General features: G+C 49.7%; 1 protein-coding gene across 3 annotated transcripts in view; it reads right to left on the reverse strand.

Moving 5' to 3' along the window:
• Positions 1 to 13,419, reverse strand: part of ARHGEF6 (Rac/Cdc42 guanine nucleotide exchange factor 6) — a 40,404-nt gene that overhangs the window by 8,558 nt on the left and 18,427 nt on the right. For all 3 annotated transcript variants that reach the window (XM_018070790.1, XM_008930726.2, XM_018070792.1), the window contains 10 exons: positions 12,787 to 12,881; positions 11,223 to 11,318; positions 10,253 to 10,375; positions 8,821 to 8,959; positions 6,937 to 6,996; positions 4,643 to 4,789; positions 3,730 to 3,816; positions 2,723 to 2,801; positions 1,739 to 1,872; positions 1,324 to 1,449 (listed from right to left, as the gene is read on the reverse strand). In XM_018070790.1, the coding sequence (XP_017926279.1) occupies positions 1,324 to 1,449; positions 1,739 to 1,872; positions 2,723 to 2,801; positions 3,730 to 3,816; positions 4,643 to 4,789; positions 6,937 to 6,996; positions 8,821 to 8,959; positions 10,253 to 10,375; positions 11,223 to 11,318; positions 12,787 to 12,881 (1,086 nt within the window). The remainder of the gene's footprint in view (positions 1 to 1,323; positions 1,450 to 1,738; positions 1,873 to 2,722; positions 2,802 to 3,729; positions 3,817 to 4,642; positions 4,790 to 6,936; positions 6,997 to 8,820; positions 8,960 to 10,252; positions 10,376 to 11,222; positions 11,319 to 12,786; positions 12,882 to 13,419) is intronic.

Below are 13,419 nucleotides of genomic sequence, written 5' to 3' on the forward strand. Positions count from 1 at the left end.
TCTATGGCAAAAACCTCTCCCCTGGTTTCCACACAGAGAGTTTAACTCCTGCTATGTGTGGCAGGGGACAAGAAACTGCAAAGGACTGTAGTATTAATCATATCACTCAATCTGTGGTTTTTCACACAGAAAAATTTCTCCTCTACCTCAAGCCTCTTCATATATTTTAATTCACCACACAAGCAAGAAACGGTTTAGTCTCTGTTTGGGACTTGGACCATGCAAAGACTACAGGTCATTTTCAGTCCTCTCAGTTGGTATTTGAACAATTTAATTCCCAAACTGAAATGCGTTCCTTTACAAATTTTAAGAAATAAAATGCAACAAAATATGATGAGGCTACCTAAAATCTCTGCCTGAATCAGTGGACCCACAGCCCCCTGGCTACTGGGCTTTCCACCCCTGAGTGCTGGTGGGGTGAGGGGGTCCAAGACCCCCTCCCCATCCCCATCCCCACTGGGAGCACGGGCAGTGACACTCCCAGGGTTGCTGTACCAAGAAAGGCAGCTGACTCAGATCCAGAGTGCTCACTCAGTACGGGGAACATTACCCAAGTTACTGGTGAGTAATCCCAAAAGTTTAACATGAGGTAGGGAAGAAGAGCACCACATTTGTGGTGTGGGGTGAGAATCAGAGCTGGGCTGTATTTTGGGTTTCCCCACACCTCCTCTGAGCTCCGAGGCTTGGGGTTCCTGCAGGGGAAGTGATCCCTCAGGCTGCTGCCTCCCAGCAGGGCATCGCTGTGTAAAACATCGGGTGGGTGGTGAAGGAGGGTCAAGGCCCATGGCTGCTGCAGAGAGCCTTGTTCCAGCCACCAAAACAAGGTGAAAGACACAAGAAACATGAGCAGGCCTTTTGCCTCTTCCTCTTGGTGCAGCTTTGCTTCTCAGTCCTGCAATGCTGAGCCACTGGTACGGCTAGAGCTGGAACACATCCCGGCAGGGAGCCAGCTCCTGACCCACAGCTCAGATCAAGGCAGGAGGAGGAGAGGAGACAGCTCCACCATGGCATTGCCAAAGGACAGCGCTTGATGGGACACCCTGCTGCAGGATTGGTGACATCCAGCAGCTGAGGGCACTGGCTACAGCAGCCAACAGCAAACATCCAACCTGCAAACACACGTGCTCATGAGTCCCTTGTAGCACAAAGCCCAGTGCAGCAACCAGCATCCATCGCAGGACTGGGGTCAAACCTGGCAGTCATTTCTCCCAACATCCCCAAGAACCCATACTTCTGTGCCCTCGCTGTGGCATAAGAAAACTGGACACAAGCTCTAGGGATTGTGTGAAATCAGGGTCCTGCACAGGCAGGTGAGATGATTACCTCTTTGTAACTCAATGCTGCTGACGGTCTGAGCGGAGGAGCAGGACGGAGGCAGCTCAAACTCCAGGGCTTGAGGATCTTGGGCGGTTCCAGAGGTCCACGGATCTGCCCAGCTGAACTAAATGTCTGAGAAAATAGATGAGAAGCAAACAAAGACTGTTCACCACCAAACAATGTAGAGAAGCAGAGCGGAATGGACAAGCATCCACTGTGAACTCTGAGATGTCTAAGTTGCAACAAAAATAGGGCAGGATACATGTAAAATGGTACAAGGGTGACATGGTTACAAACAAAACTGCAGGATGTGTCTTACAGCTGTGATGCTACCTCAGTATCAGAGTGCATTGCTGAAACAGAGAGCTCAGCCTGCACTGAGGAGCCTGGGCAGCGGAGAGGGCGGGGAGGTGACACTCACCGAATGAGGGCTCCAGGACTGCGTCTTGGAGACGGTGCTGCACGTCCCTTTGGTCAGCCTCTGCAGGTGCTCAAGCCATTCGTGCAAGTCCTGGCTGGTGCTGCAGGACACAGTGATCCGCTCTGTCATGTTCCCTGGGGCAGAGGGTTAAATAACTGACTTTATCAAAGGGTAGAGACCCAGGAGGAAACACGGGGTGAGATCAGCTCAGTGCAGCAGCAAGCGGCTCCTCAGTTTGCTCAGCCCAGTGGCTGCAAAAAGGCCAGGGCAAAGACAGAAACATAGAATCATAGAAATATTAAGGTTGGAAAAGACCTCTAAGATCATTGAGTCTAACCATTAACCCAGCACTGCCAGGTCCACCACTACATTGTGTCCCTAAGCACCACATCTACAGTGATGATGTGACTGCCCATCCTGCTCCAGGCAACCACTGAAAGCCAGAGTGAGAACTGCACAGAAAGGCTAAGGGAACTGGTGAGATGAATGTTTGAGAATTACTTTATGTTGAAAGTAAGCAAACATGACATTTCCCTGATTAACAGAACAGCACAGACAGCTGATTAACGTAACAGACAGCTGCACTGCAGCCCAGGCACTGAGCATGAATGACTGTGTATAGGAGCAAGATACACTGAAGAGTAAAAATGAGGAAAACTAGGAAAGCTTCCTGATGATCAGAGCTGCTAATCTGTCAATAAATGAGGTGCTCAGAGCTGCACAGGACCAATGCTGGACACAGATGGGCACACAGCCCAGAGCAGTGCTACTGGGGTGGGGCATTTGTCCCATACAAAACCCTCCAGTCTCCAGAAGCAGCCAGAGGCAGAGCGCAAGGGCACTGGGAGGAGGTTGCTCAGAAACTCAGACAACACATGGTAAAAGAGCAAGAAGAAGAGCATGATTCAGGAAGGAGGACCAGTACTTCCAGTGGCGACTGTTGTTTGGACTGGGAGGACGGCTCCAGGCAGGGGCCCTACTGACCTGCAATTTCAAACATGTGCTCGTTCCCTTCAGCATCTTCCAGCTTTGTCAGCGTCATTCCTGTCAAAGGCAGCTTTCCCTGGGAGAATTGAAGAGGAGTCAGTGTCTGCATCTGCTTCCCAGCAGGTGTTGTTCTGCTTGTTCCTGCTGATTCCTTTCTCTTTGGGAATCGCCATTTAAAACTAATTTGTGAAGCCTCAGACTGCAGGAAGAGTCTCCTTTAATGTATGGATCTAGATTTCCCCGCACAACTAGGTCAAACCCCGGAGATGCGGCTTCCATGACAACTGAGTCATCCCGGCTCATCTGCCGCCCTTTCCCTTCACTCAGAGCAAACCTTTTTTACAGTTAAGTCAAAAGGATCAACTTCCCCTGGTTTTTCTGAAAGCCTTCCCTGTCCCTCTGATTTGCATGCTGAACTGCCTGCTCACCTTACTCCCACTAGTGGGTCAAGTCAGAAAACCCAGCGAAATCCTTCCCAAATCTTTCCCATCTCCCTTTCTGTGACAAATGACACATCGACACAAGAACAGCCTTTTCCTGACAGTATTGATGTTTTCAGACAGCTGGAGAAAAGCCAAGCTCCCAACAGCCTGATTCCAGCCATTCAAATGGTAAAACATGAGAAATGTAGTTTTGGGGTACCTCATGGAGTGGAAACTTTGGGCTCTTTACAGGAAGCTTTATAGTAGTGAAATATTCACTAAGAGTTGGATGGCTGGTTGTGTGGACAGCTGGATCAGGACACTTTGCATTCACAACAGCACAGAGGACAACATGCGGGTTGTTTTTTCCTAATTTCACAGCATTCACTTACCAAATGCTGCTTAACCACTTGGCAGGACAAAGGCACTGAAAGTCCCCATGGTAAAACCAAGCCCTGGTTCCCAGCATTTGCATCACAACAGAGAGTTTGAAGGATGCAGAGGATTTGAATTTGATAAGAGCTATCTGATTTCCTTTTTTTTACACCAAATGCCTTGCAACTTCAAATTAAGCATGCCTACCTGATAGATGAACCCACTCATCCGTGGGCTTGCAGACAGCATCAGCAAAACGTTGGAAAACAACAAGAAATACCGCTCTTCTTTCTCCTGCAGGGATAAGAATTTAGGTTAGTCCAGTCTGCAATGCATCACAAGCACCTGCCTCCAGCAAACTGAACCTGTTGCAGCTGGAATCCCAGCCTGTCAGATCACCCCCAAACCAATTATTTGGGCTTTTTTTCTTTACAGCATCTTATTTCTGTACTAGTTTTTCCTGCATTAGATTTTTGTCTGCATCCTGCTAATCCCCTTCCCATCATTGCAGAGCATCTCAGAAGACCTTATGTCTCCCAGCATCTCACATCCCAAACCTGTATTACAGGTCTTCCCAGGGAAAAGGTGCTACATCAAGAAATTCAGTGATAACAGGCACTTTCCCACACCAAACATGCAGCAAGCACTGCTTTAACACCACTGGTGAAGGTGGTGGCAAGCACTGGTGCGACACATTGGGATCAGTAGCACAGGAATCCCTTCAGTTAGTTCCAAAGCACATTCAGTTCTGGACTGGGATGTCACAGCAGCCACTGTGCTGTGCACAGGACGCTTTCAAGTCACTCTCCTTTCTCAGAATAAGTCATGGGGGAGAAAGAGGGAAATTAATGTGCTTTATGACACTGAGATCCTTTTTTTGCTTCAAAAGTGCGACACTAAAGGCCTGAAGCTAAGCTCCCAGGGTGTCTGACTCACTCCAGAGATGTGCACAGTCCCATTGCACAGCTCTTCCCCAGGCAAAATTATTTATCACCATTATTTGTCAGCAGTTTCCTGGCCTGGAGTGAGAGGAGCTGTTGCCCCACATCACTGATCCTGAGAGCAAGGGGGTATTTGGACACAATGCCTTTAGTCAGGAGAAGGACCTGGCTTCACTCACCTCACTTCCTCCACACTGCACCATAACCTGGGACATGTAGATGATGTTTCCCATTGTTTTTATGTCCTCTCCTTCCCAGCGCTGGATGGATTCAGAAAGGATCTGCAGCTCGAGTTGTTTCCTCTTCCTCAGCTCCTGGCACTGTGACTGGGAATCACGGCAGAGCCTCATTAGCTGAAGGGCAGGCACAAACCCAAACCACTCCAGTTTCACCAGCAACACTCCCACAGCCCTGTGGGCTCAGGGCTGGTCATGTCAGGGATCAGGAAAGCCTCTTTTGGCCCTATTACACAAAGTTTGTTAAAAAATCACACCCTAGTGATTTATGAAGTAATGACTATATTCAAATGTCAAAGAAATTGCAAACTGCACTGAGTAAACTTTTCTTTCCAAACCAGCCCTACCTATGAGAGTACAGGGTCACATTTTCCAAACCAAGACAGCTGCAGAGTTAAATGTCTCTAATTTTGCTACTGCTTAGAGAGATTTTGCCCATTTTGTCCAAACAGCAGAGCTGTATTTGCAGCAATGCAAAGTCCCCAAGAATCAGATGGGTGGATATTTTCTAACCAAAATCTGCAAGCCCAAAAGCAGGACTTGGTGGTGCTGTAGAGTCGCACAAAAATAATCTACTGAAAGTGCTGTAATTGAAAAGACCACACCAATGCTCTGCAGCTGGGGACTGGAGGAGCTCCACGGAGTGGCCAGTCCCCCAGCAGCTCTCAGCAAGCAGAGGACAATGCTGGCTGAACAAAGACAGTCCTGCAAATCCAAGCAAAACTTCCTTTAACTGACCACTCTGCCAACAGGGAAAATTGCTGCAAAGCTAAAACTAGGCTCAGTTTTCCCCAGCTGATTGTTTTTTTCCAAACCCCTTTTTCTGACAGAGGTTTTCCTCCTTTCCACCTTAGTTTCATACAAACTCTTTGACTATCCAGGTCTTCGAAGAGAGAGGCTGCACTGGGTCTGTTCTGGAAACACACGCATTTGAACCAAACTGTGGGGGCTTCCTCCGGTTTTACAACTGTTGCATGTTTTGATGGTGTCCCAAGTGTCCCAGTCCAATGTTCCCAGGATGCAAATCCAAATAAAAGCCACAGCAGTTCGTTTCAGGGGCACCACTGTGAATCACAGTGGCTCTCTGGTCCCTCCCTGCCCATGCCTGGGAGCCTCCCTGGTCCTGTAACAGGACCACGTGTCCATGGCAAGGGGCATCTCTGGCTGTGTAACCTCAAATCCGCACTGAACCTCTTTAGCTGTGTCATAACGACATTAAATTACTCATCACCCAAGAACACATTTCAAGTAAACCCGTTCATCGCTTACGAGATTTCCTAAAGATTAATGACACCTTGTAATTTAACTGAGTTATTCCCCTGTTAGCTACCAGAATAAATGGAAAGGGAGATGAGTTTTTCTAGGTAAATGCAACATGATCGCCCTTTCCTGTTTTCTATGAACTTTCTCCTCTCCATTTTTCATCTGCACTGCTAAACACTGAAAAATGGCATCTGCTGTGCTAAGGAAGGAAGTTGGACCACATCTGGAGTGGTTATAGTGAAAGGCAGTGGCTAGAAAGCTTTAGAGAGAGACTAAAGCTTTTTTAATAACCGAAAAAAGCTTTTCCGGGTAAAACCTTTGTGCACATGGATGGCTTTCCCCCCTCTGTTTCATCTCAGTGCAGCAGGACTTTGAGGGGTGCAGGTAACACAGCTCACAGAAATAGGTTTGTCATCTCTGACTCATCCCTGTGCTCTGTTCCCCACCAAGGGCCCTGGCACCCAGAGCCACAAATTACCTGCAATGTGGTCAAAGTATCCCAGTGCCCGTGAGCAAACCTCAACAAAACCAAGAGTTACTCAATGGGCTCAGGGGGGAATTTCCCGCTGCACCAGCAGTTGAGTCAGTCACAGCCGTGTTAACCTTTCCCAGCTCACCTCAATGAGCAAGGGGTGGTCCAGTTTCAGGTGGAAAATGATTAGGGAATGGAGGTAAAAGGAGATGAAAGGGACCCTGCTGCCACCATTGCCCACACGTGGCTTTCAGCAGTGGAGAAGAAAGTCAAAGATTTGCCATCTCTGCTCTGGGACCACGGAGCCAGAGTGCAATTGCCAAAACAAACATCCAGAGGAGCAGCTCTAGGCTTGAAAGCTGAAATTAGTATTCTTTATAACCCATCTTTTCCATTCCAAAAGACCTTTCTTTCTAATGAGGAGACAAATGTCAGGCTTGACTCACTCTTTGTGAAATGCAGCCCTGAAATGGAGCGCTCTATTTTAAGAATTGCCACCTACCACAAGGGACTTGAAGGATGTGACAGCTTTCAAAACCTCTTCATGATCTGGATGCGCCTCCTAGTGAAGGGAGAGAAAATACCTCAGCCAGCAGCAGCAGCAGGACCCACTCTGAGCATCAACCCACCCTGAGCAGCACCACTGTCCCAGAACACCAGGGCTGTGGGGCTCAGGGTGCAGGCAGCACAGGCTGCAGGAGGGGGCCACAATCCCCCAAGTACCTTCCCCACCATCCACTTCAAAGTGACATGGCTGAAAGTAGCTATGCAATTCAGCAATACCAATTTAATGAGTGTAAAGTGGTCAGGGCAAGAGCAGATATTATTTTACTCATAGCAAATTTGACTTGGAAAGAAAATCAATGAAAACGGGCAGAGGTGCAGGGTGGATTTGTGGTTTCACCTTCAGAAAGAAAACCTTGGTGTGCAAGGTATTCCAGCCACTGCCCCATCAAGGGTGGAAATCCATGAGCATCAACAGGAGCTTCACCACCAGGTTTAAGGGAGGGCATGTTTGAGCAGAGAGCTCAGGAAGGGGAAGTGCAGGATGCTGTCCTTTGTCTCTGACCAGGAGAGACAGATGTCCAGGGCCCTGTATTCTAAGCTCCTCACCACCCAGTTCTCATGTCAAGCAAATCCTAAGGTATCTAGGTTGTGATGGAGCAGTCCCTGCAGCCTGGAATTGCTCAGCCTGGAACGTGGGACAGGGGTTGCCCTGAGTGTACCTGCCCCATCACCAGCTGTGCAGCAGTGCAGGGAATGCTGTGGTACAGTACATCCACACTGCATACATCTATACTGCATTCATCCATGCTCTTCCCACGGCATCACAGCTTAAACCTCAGCCCTACTGATTCATGCAACAAAACTCCCACACTCATCTTAGAAACTAAGAGAAACAGGTGATGTGTGTGTCCCCAAATCCACTGCTTATTCCCACACAGCATCCTGCAAAGAGCACACCGTCCCTGCACGGGCATGGTGGCTGCAGCTCAGCTAAGCCAGGTGAGAGTGGGACAGGTAGGTCTGTGTGTGCCTACCCTGCAGGCTCTCATGGCCTCTCCTATGCAGAAATACCCCTGGCTCAAGCACAAAGGTTTTAATCCTTTGGCTGGGTTGTGGATTTGAACGGTCACGGATAAGTGTGCTGAGTAATTAGCTGGTAATTAAAACTGCAAGAGGGGGAAAAGTAAACCTGGTTAAAAATAGACTGTTACTTCTGTTTTCTTCACCCCCTTGCACCACCCCTGAGATCTGGAGAGCTCCAGCAGCAGAGATCTCTACATTCCCCGGGGGAAGAAATGTCCTGAAGCCAACCTGCCACTTGCCAAGGAAGTCTCTGTGCCCCTCGGCTGCTCTCCCTGCTCCCAGGACTCGCTCCTCCGCCCCCGTGTCTGTGCTGGTTGCCAGATGCACGTCTGTCTGTGCAGCTCTGCCTCCACCCAGGAGCACAAGCCTGAGGCGAGGGGTAGGAATGCGCCTGTGAGCCGCAGGAACGAGTGGCCAGGCTTAGGAATCTCATCAAACGATAATAAAACCCCTGATTTATTACCCGCTGTGCAAACAAATACCAGCTGTAGCCCAGCCCTGAACTCTGCTTTTACTTGGGCTGGAAATGGCCCATCTTTGAGGAAGGGCTGAGGTGAAGAGCAGGCAATGCCTTCCCACAACATCCCCTGACTCCTCCCTCCACCGCTTTCCCACTTCTAACCTGAAAGGTGGATAATGTCCCGGGGAAGTGGGACATCTCCTTGGAGAGGTGGTAAGCACTTTTAGCCACATGGTGCTTAAATACCAAAGGGCAGATGTGCCTCTTGCAGCTCAGGGGGCTGCTCTGGCAGCACCAAGGGGCAGAGTCTGCCCAGCAGCCCCACATCCCACCTACCTCCATGTGCCGCTCCAGCTCCTGCAGAAGTGTCACGTATTTATCCAGCCTCAGGAAGGGTTTGCTGAGGCTCGTGGTTAGGATGAGAATGCCTGGGTTGGCCGCTCCCTGGCCCTCCATGAACTTCTCCAGCTCATCACTATAAATAGAGACAACAACAACGACAAAGACGAGGAGGGCTCGCACCACTGAGGGCTGTGTTCTGCTGCCTCCCACGCTCTCTCCTGATGGCCAGGGCTCTGCTCTGAGCTGTGCCTTTTTAAGGGCAGCCCAGCCTCCCCTTTGAGTACCCCCCATCAACCCAGCAGGGCAGGCAGAGAGCTGTGAGCTTCCAGCCAAGCAAGACCCTGCTCCCCAGGGATGCAGGGGAGGATGCTGTGTGGCTGCAGGTGTTGGAATGCACAGTCCCTGGGATACATCGGTGCCAGCAGCTGGTCCCTAGGCACAGTGAGATGGCACAGGGCCAGGTGTCTGGTGGACAGTGTGGACTGCAGAGGCTGGTGCTGTGCTGGAGGATGCTGCAATAATATGCTGGAACCCTGCTGGGAGCCATAATGCAGGTGTTAGCACATCCATTGCTCCAGAAAACATGGCTTGTGTGTGTCAGCACATTTGCTAAAGCTGATTCTTTGACTGATTTAAGAAAAGGGGTCAGACTGAAGAACTACATGAATGAGTCATTTACTGGAGCCAGGCTTTTTGTTACGCTGAATTAAAGCTGGATTTCACCACCTAAGTTCCCATCACAGAATGGGAAGACTTAAAACAGTATGGATGGGATCCTGGCTTTCTCCTTGCTGCAGGCAGGACAGCTAAACTGCACTAGGCATGACACAGTCGTAGCCTTTTGGTTTGGCACATCACACAAATTTGAGTGTCTACTCAAGTGGGAGAAAGATGCTGTTAAAGTGATCTACCAATGACCCTGCATATCAACCATTTGGTTTAAGAGCAATTAATAAACTGGGTAACTCTGGGTGACTCAATGACCACCCTCCTTCTGCAATAAAGTGCCCCTCACTGTGGTGCCACAGAGGAGCACCCTCCCACCTGCAAGTGTGTGAGCAGGTGGGAGGAAACAGCATGTGGAGGAGCAGGTCTGAAACAGCATCTCAGTCCTTCAGCAAGTAACAATCACAGGAGATGCTACTGCCAGGGCTGGGGTTGCCTGTTTTACCTAAGGTAGGATCCTGTATGTGCAGACAGGACCAGCCCTGAACACAAGTGGCAATGAGCTGTCTCCATGCTGGAGCTGAAAGGCTTTGCTGAAGAGCCCAAAGCCCCAGCAGTTTTCCCAACAGCAGGATCCCATGTTATCCCCTTGCCCTGTTGTCAAAACACATCTCAACATCCGTGGCAGGCCAAGTATCAATAAGAAAAGTAACTTTTTAAAGGAGGGATTTCAGTCTGAAGCTCCTCCTCCACCACTCACCTGTGCTGGGTGAGCACGTTGACGGCCGACGGGTGGTTCGCGCAGTACGTCAGGTACAGGGAGCGGAACTGGGGCATCAGGTTGGTGAAACAGCCTCCCACACGCTGCTGGTTCTCGGGGAGCCTACAGACACCAACACACTGCCACACTGAGCCTCTTGATCTGCACCCTGCAGCTATGGCAACCTCAGGGACCTGCCCAGGAACCACCCGCTGCATGGGGACATTCCCAGGGCACTGCAGAACCCAGTAAAATACCCACACCTGCCTCTTGGGGAGGAGGGAAAAGGAGACCCTCAGATGGGTCTGGGTTTCTGTGGTACAGACAGTGAGAATCACAACCCGTTATCAGCCTGGGGCAAGGTGTGACCCAGCCTGACCTGTGCCACCAGCAGAGCTGCAGCTGGGATGCTGCAGCCCATTGTGTCTGATGAGGATGTGCTGGAAAGAACTGGGGGCAATGTAGGGATGGTCCCACTCTCTGGGCTGCCCGTGAATATGACAGAGGAGATGAAGAGAGAAAGAGAAGCCACAGCCTGAATATATTTCTAGTATTCAGTTTTTTCTCTGTCTCGTTTCAGCCCTTCCAAAAGACAGGCTGGGCTAAGGCTAAACATGTCTGTCAGCTCCCCTGCAGGAAATTAGCACCTCTAATAATTTGCTCTTTGCTTCCTGGCAATTCCCATCTTCATGTCTGCCAGATCTCCCACCCTGCATGTGCTTGCATCTTTTGTGTCAGGTCTAGTGACATTCTCATTCAGCAGATGCCTTAGCATTAAAAATGTCAGAGTTCCTTCTACCTTCCCTCCTGCCAAAGCATTACCTGCCACCTTTCTTCAATCCTGTTATTTTCTTCTATATTTAAGAAGTCTAAGACAGCACCCAGGAGGAAGATTAATGAACATGTCTCTCTATTATTTTTAGCTGCAGTTTAATAGCTTAACAACCTCAGTGCTATGGCAGGAACTTACTTTGCAACTTCTTCCAAGGCTTGGTTCAGCGTTTGCTGGAATGCAGAGATTTCTTCCATGTTTCCCAGCAATGCTGCAATGTCCACGGCGCTGAGCCTGTGAGAGTCAAATCACCAGTCAGCATCAGAGATGTTGCTCTCAGGAGCACCCCCTTCATATTTGTAAGTGGTCCTTCCAAAAAGACCCAAGAATTTCTCTTTCCCCAGATATAGGACACGGGAAAACACAAAATTCATGATCTGTGAGCTACAGACCACAGACTCCTGGAGAAGATGTCTGCTGCCACAGATTATCTTAATTGGATTTTAATCACTTAATCACACTAATCTTCTCAGACGTTTAGCTGTCTAATAGGCACAGACAGATGGGATTTCAGCCAGGGGTGGGGAGGGCTGTGTGTGCACAGACACAGAGACAGCTTTGTCTTCAGGGATTCATTCTGTGGGTTTCCCTATGGGAGGAGGGTCCTATACAGCAGCACCTCAGGTAGGGACTGCTTTGTTCCTCGAGTGAGGTTGGATTTTTCCTAGCCAAAGCTAATGTATTTGCTTCTGTAATCCTCAAAGCCATCCTCATAGTCACCCTCATACCACCCTCATTTAGGCCATTTGCTGCCTACAAGGCTGAGAGCATGAGAAATTTTCCCACATGAAGACTTGGGGAAGGCAGAAGTGATTTAAATACAGAGGCCTTAGGACACCACTCTCCCATCTCCCCAGACTGGATGATGTCTAAACACCAGCTCTCCACCCGTGATGCCCCAAGGCTGCCCAGTCCTCCCGCAGGGCACTCAGCTGGAGGGACCCCAGCCCCAGACACAGCCAGGGACAGGGTCACCAGACGGCACCACTGGGAAGAGACAACTGTAAAGCTGAAGCAGCGAGCAGGAGGTGAAGTCAACTGCACTGGGTCTTCTATGCAAGGTGAAACTATCAAGAGACCTGCTGACAGGCAGCAGTGTGCTGGATGGAAGACACGCGGCCTTATTTCCGCGGGTAAGCCTGGACAAACCCCCCAGTCAGCCCAGTGTTGCTCAGGCCACAGGGGATGGCAGCGTGTTCTTCTCAAGTACAGAGGTACTTAGTGCCAGTGGCTGCACAGACAGGGACACAGGGGAGCCGCTTTTTGCTGAGCAGCACTTTGGATTCCGCGAGAGGCAATCTAACCACAGAGGATACCTGTCGTCAGGCATGAAATGAAGGGATGACTGGGGCTGAGAAGTCACAACAAGGCAAATGACAAGGGGAGAAGCCATGCAAGGCACGCTGCCAGGGAACACACATGCTGGGACAGGCACACATGAGCTTGCAGATGGGTGGGAACAGCCAGCCCTCTCCCAGATGGAAATGCCCGTTTCTAACATAGCCCAGTGTCTGCGTGACCACTGAGGGATGGGAAAGAGCAGAAACCTGCAGAACCATGGGCGGGTTTTCTGGTTCACAGAGAAGTTGTGAAGCTTTGTAACAGCAGCAATAACAGTCCCTAAACATTCAAAGGCAGGAAAGTAATGAACTATGATGGATTTTACGGTGTTCTCTCCATCTCAGATGCCCTTATATCTTACTTATCATAAGACTGGAGGGGTCTTAAGTAAGTTCCCAGAAGTGACTGTAGTTCCTTCGCATAATCTCGTTCTGTTTCCAGAATATTTTGCAACACCTAGGGTGAGAGACAGAGCACTGAGTAGATCTTTGTACTAGAGACTAGTCAAAGGAACATGACATCAGCTTCCAAATGTGGAAGTGCAGGGAAGTGTATTTTAAGTCCAGAAATTACACTTGTTAATGCAGAACCCAGAATGCTCAGCAAAGTCCTGGTGGGCTAATTTTGGGATTTTACTTTGCAAACTCGGTAAGGCCTGGAAAGCAGGTGTTAAAGGCTGCTCCTTCTTCTCTGGTAAAGCATGAGGACAATGTCAGGTCCAACCTGAGTTTAGTATCTGACCCTCAAGAGACTCATGACCTGGCCCTGCACGCACAACTGGCTGCCAAGGTGTGCAAACAAACAACCTGTGCATGCACTCTGGGAGCACTGTTTGCACCAAGGCAGCACAATTTAAATGCAGGAGTGGCTGCACCAAGGATGGCTCCTGTGGCAGCTCAAGCCAGGGCACAGCTCACTTGCCACTTCAGGGATATGCCGAGTTGGGTTTGCTCCTGCTAATCCACCTCAGCAGCCAATTCACCCCCAGCTTCAT

This window comes from Manacus vitellinus, unplaced genomic scaffold (genome assembly GCF_001715985.3).
Source record: "Manacus vitellinus isolate BGI_N305 unplaced genomic scaffold, ASM171598v3 scaffold_19_pilon, whole genome shotgun sequence".
NCBI lineage: Eukaryota > Metazoa > Chordata > Aves > Passeriformes > Pipridae > Manacus > Manacus vitellinus.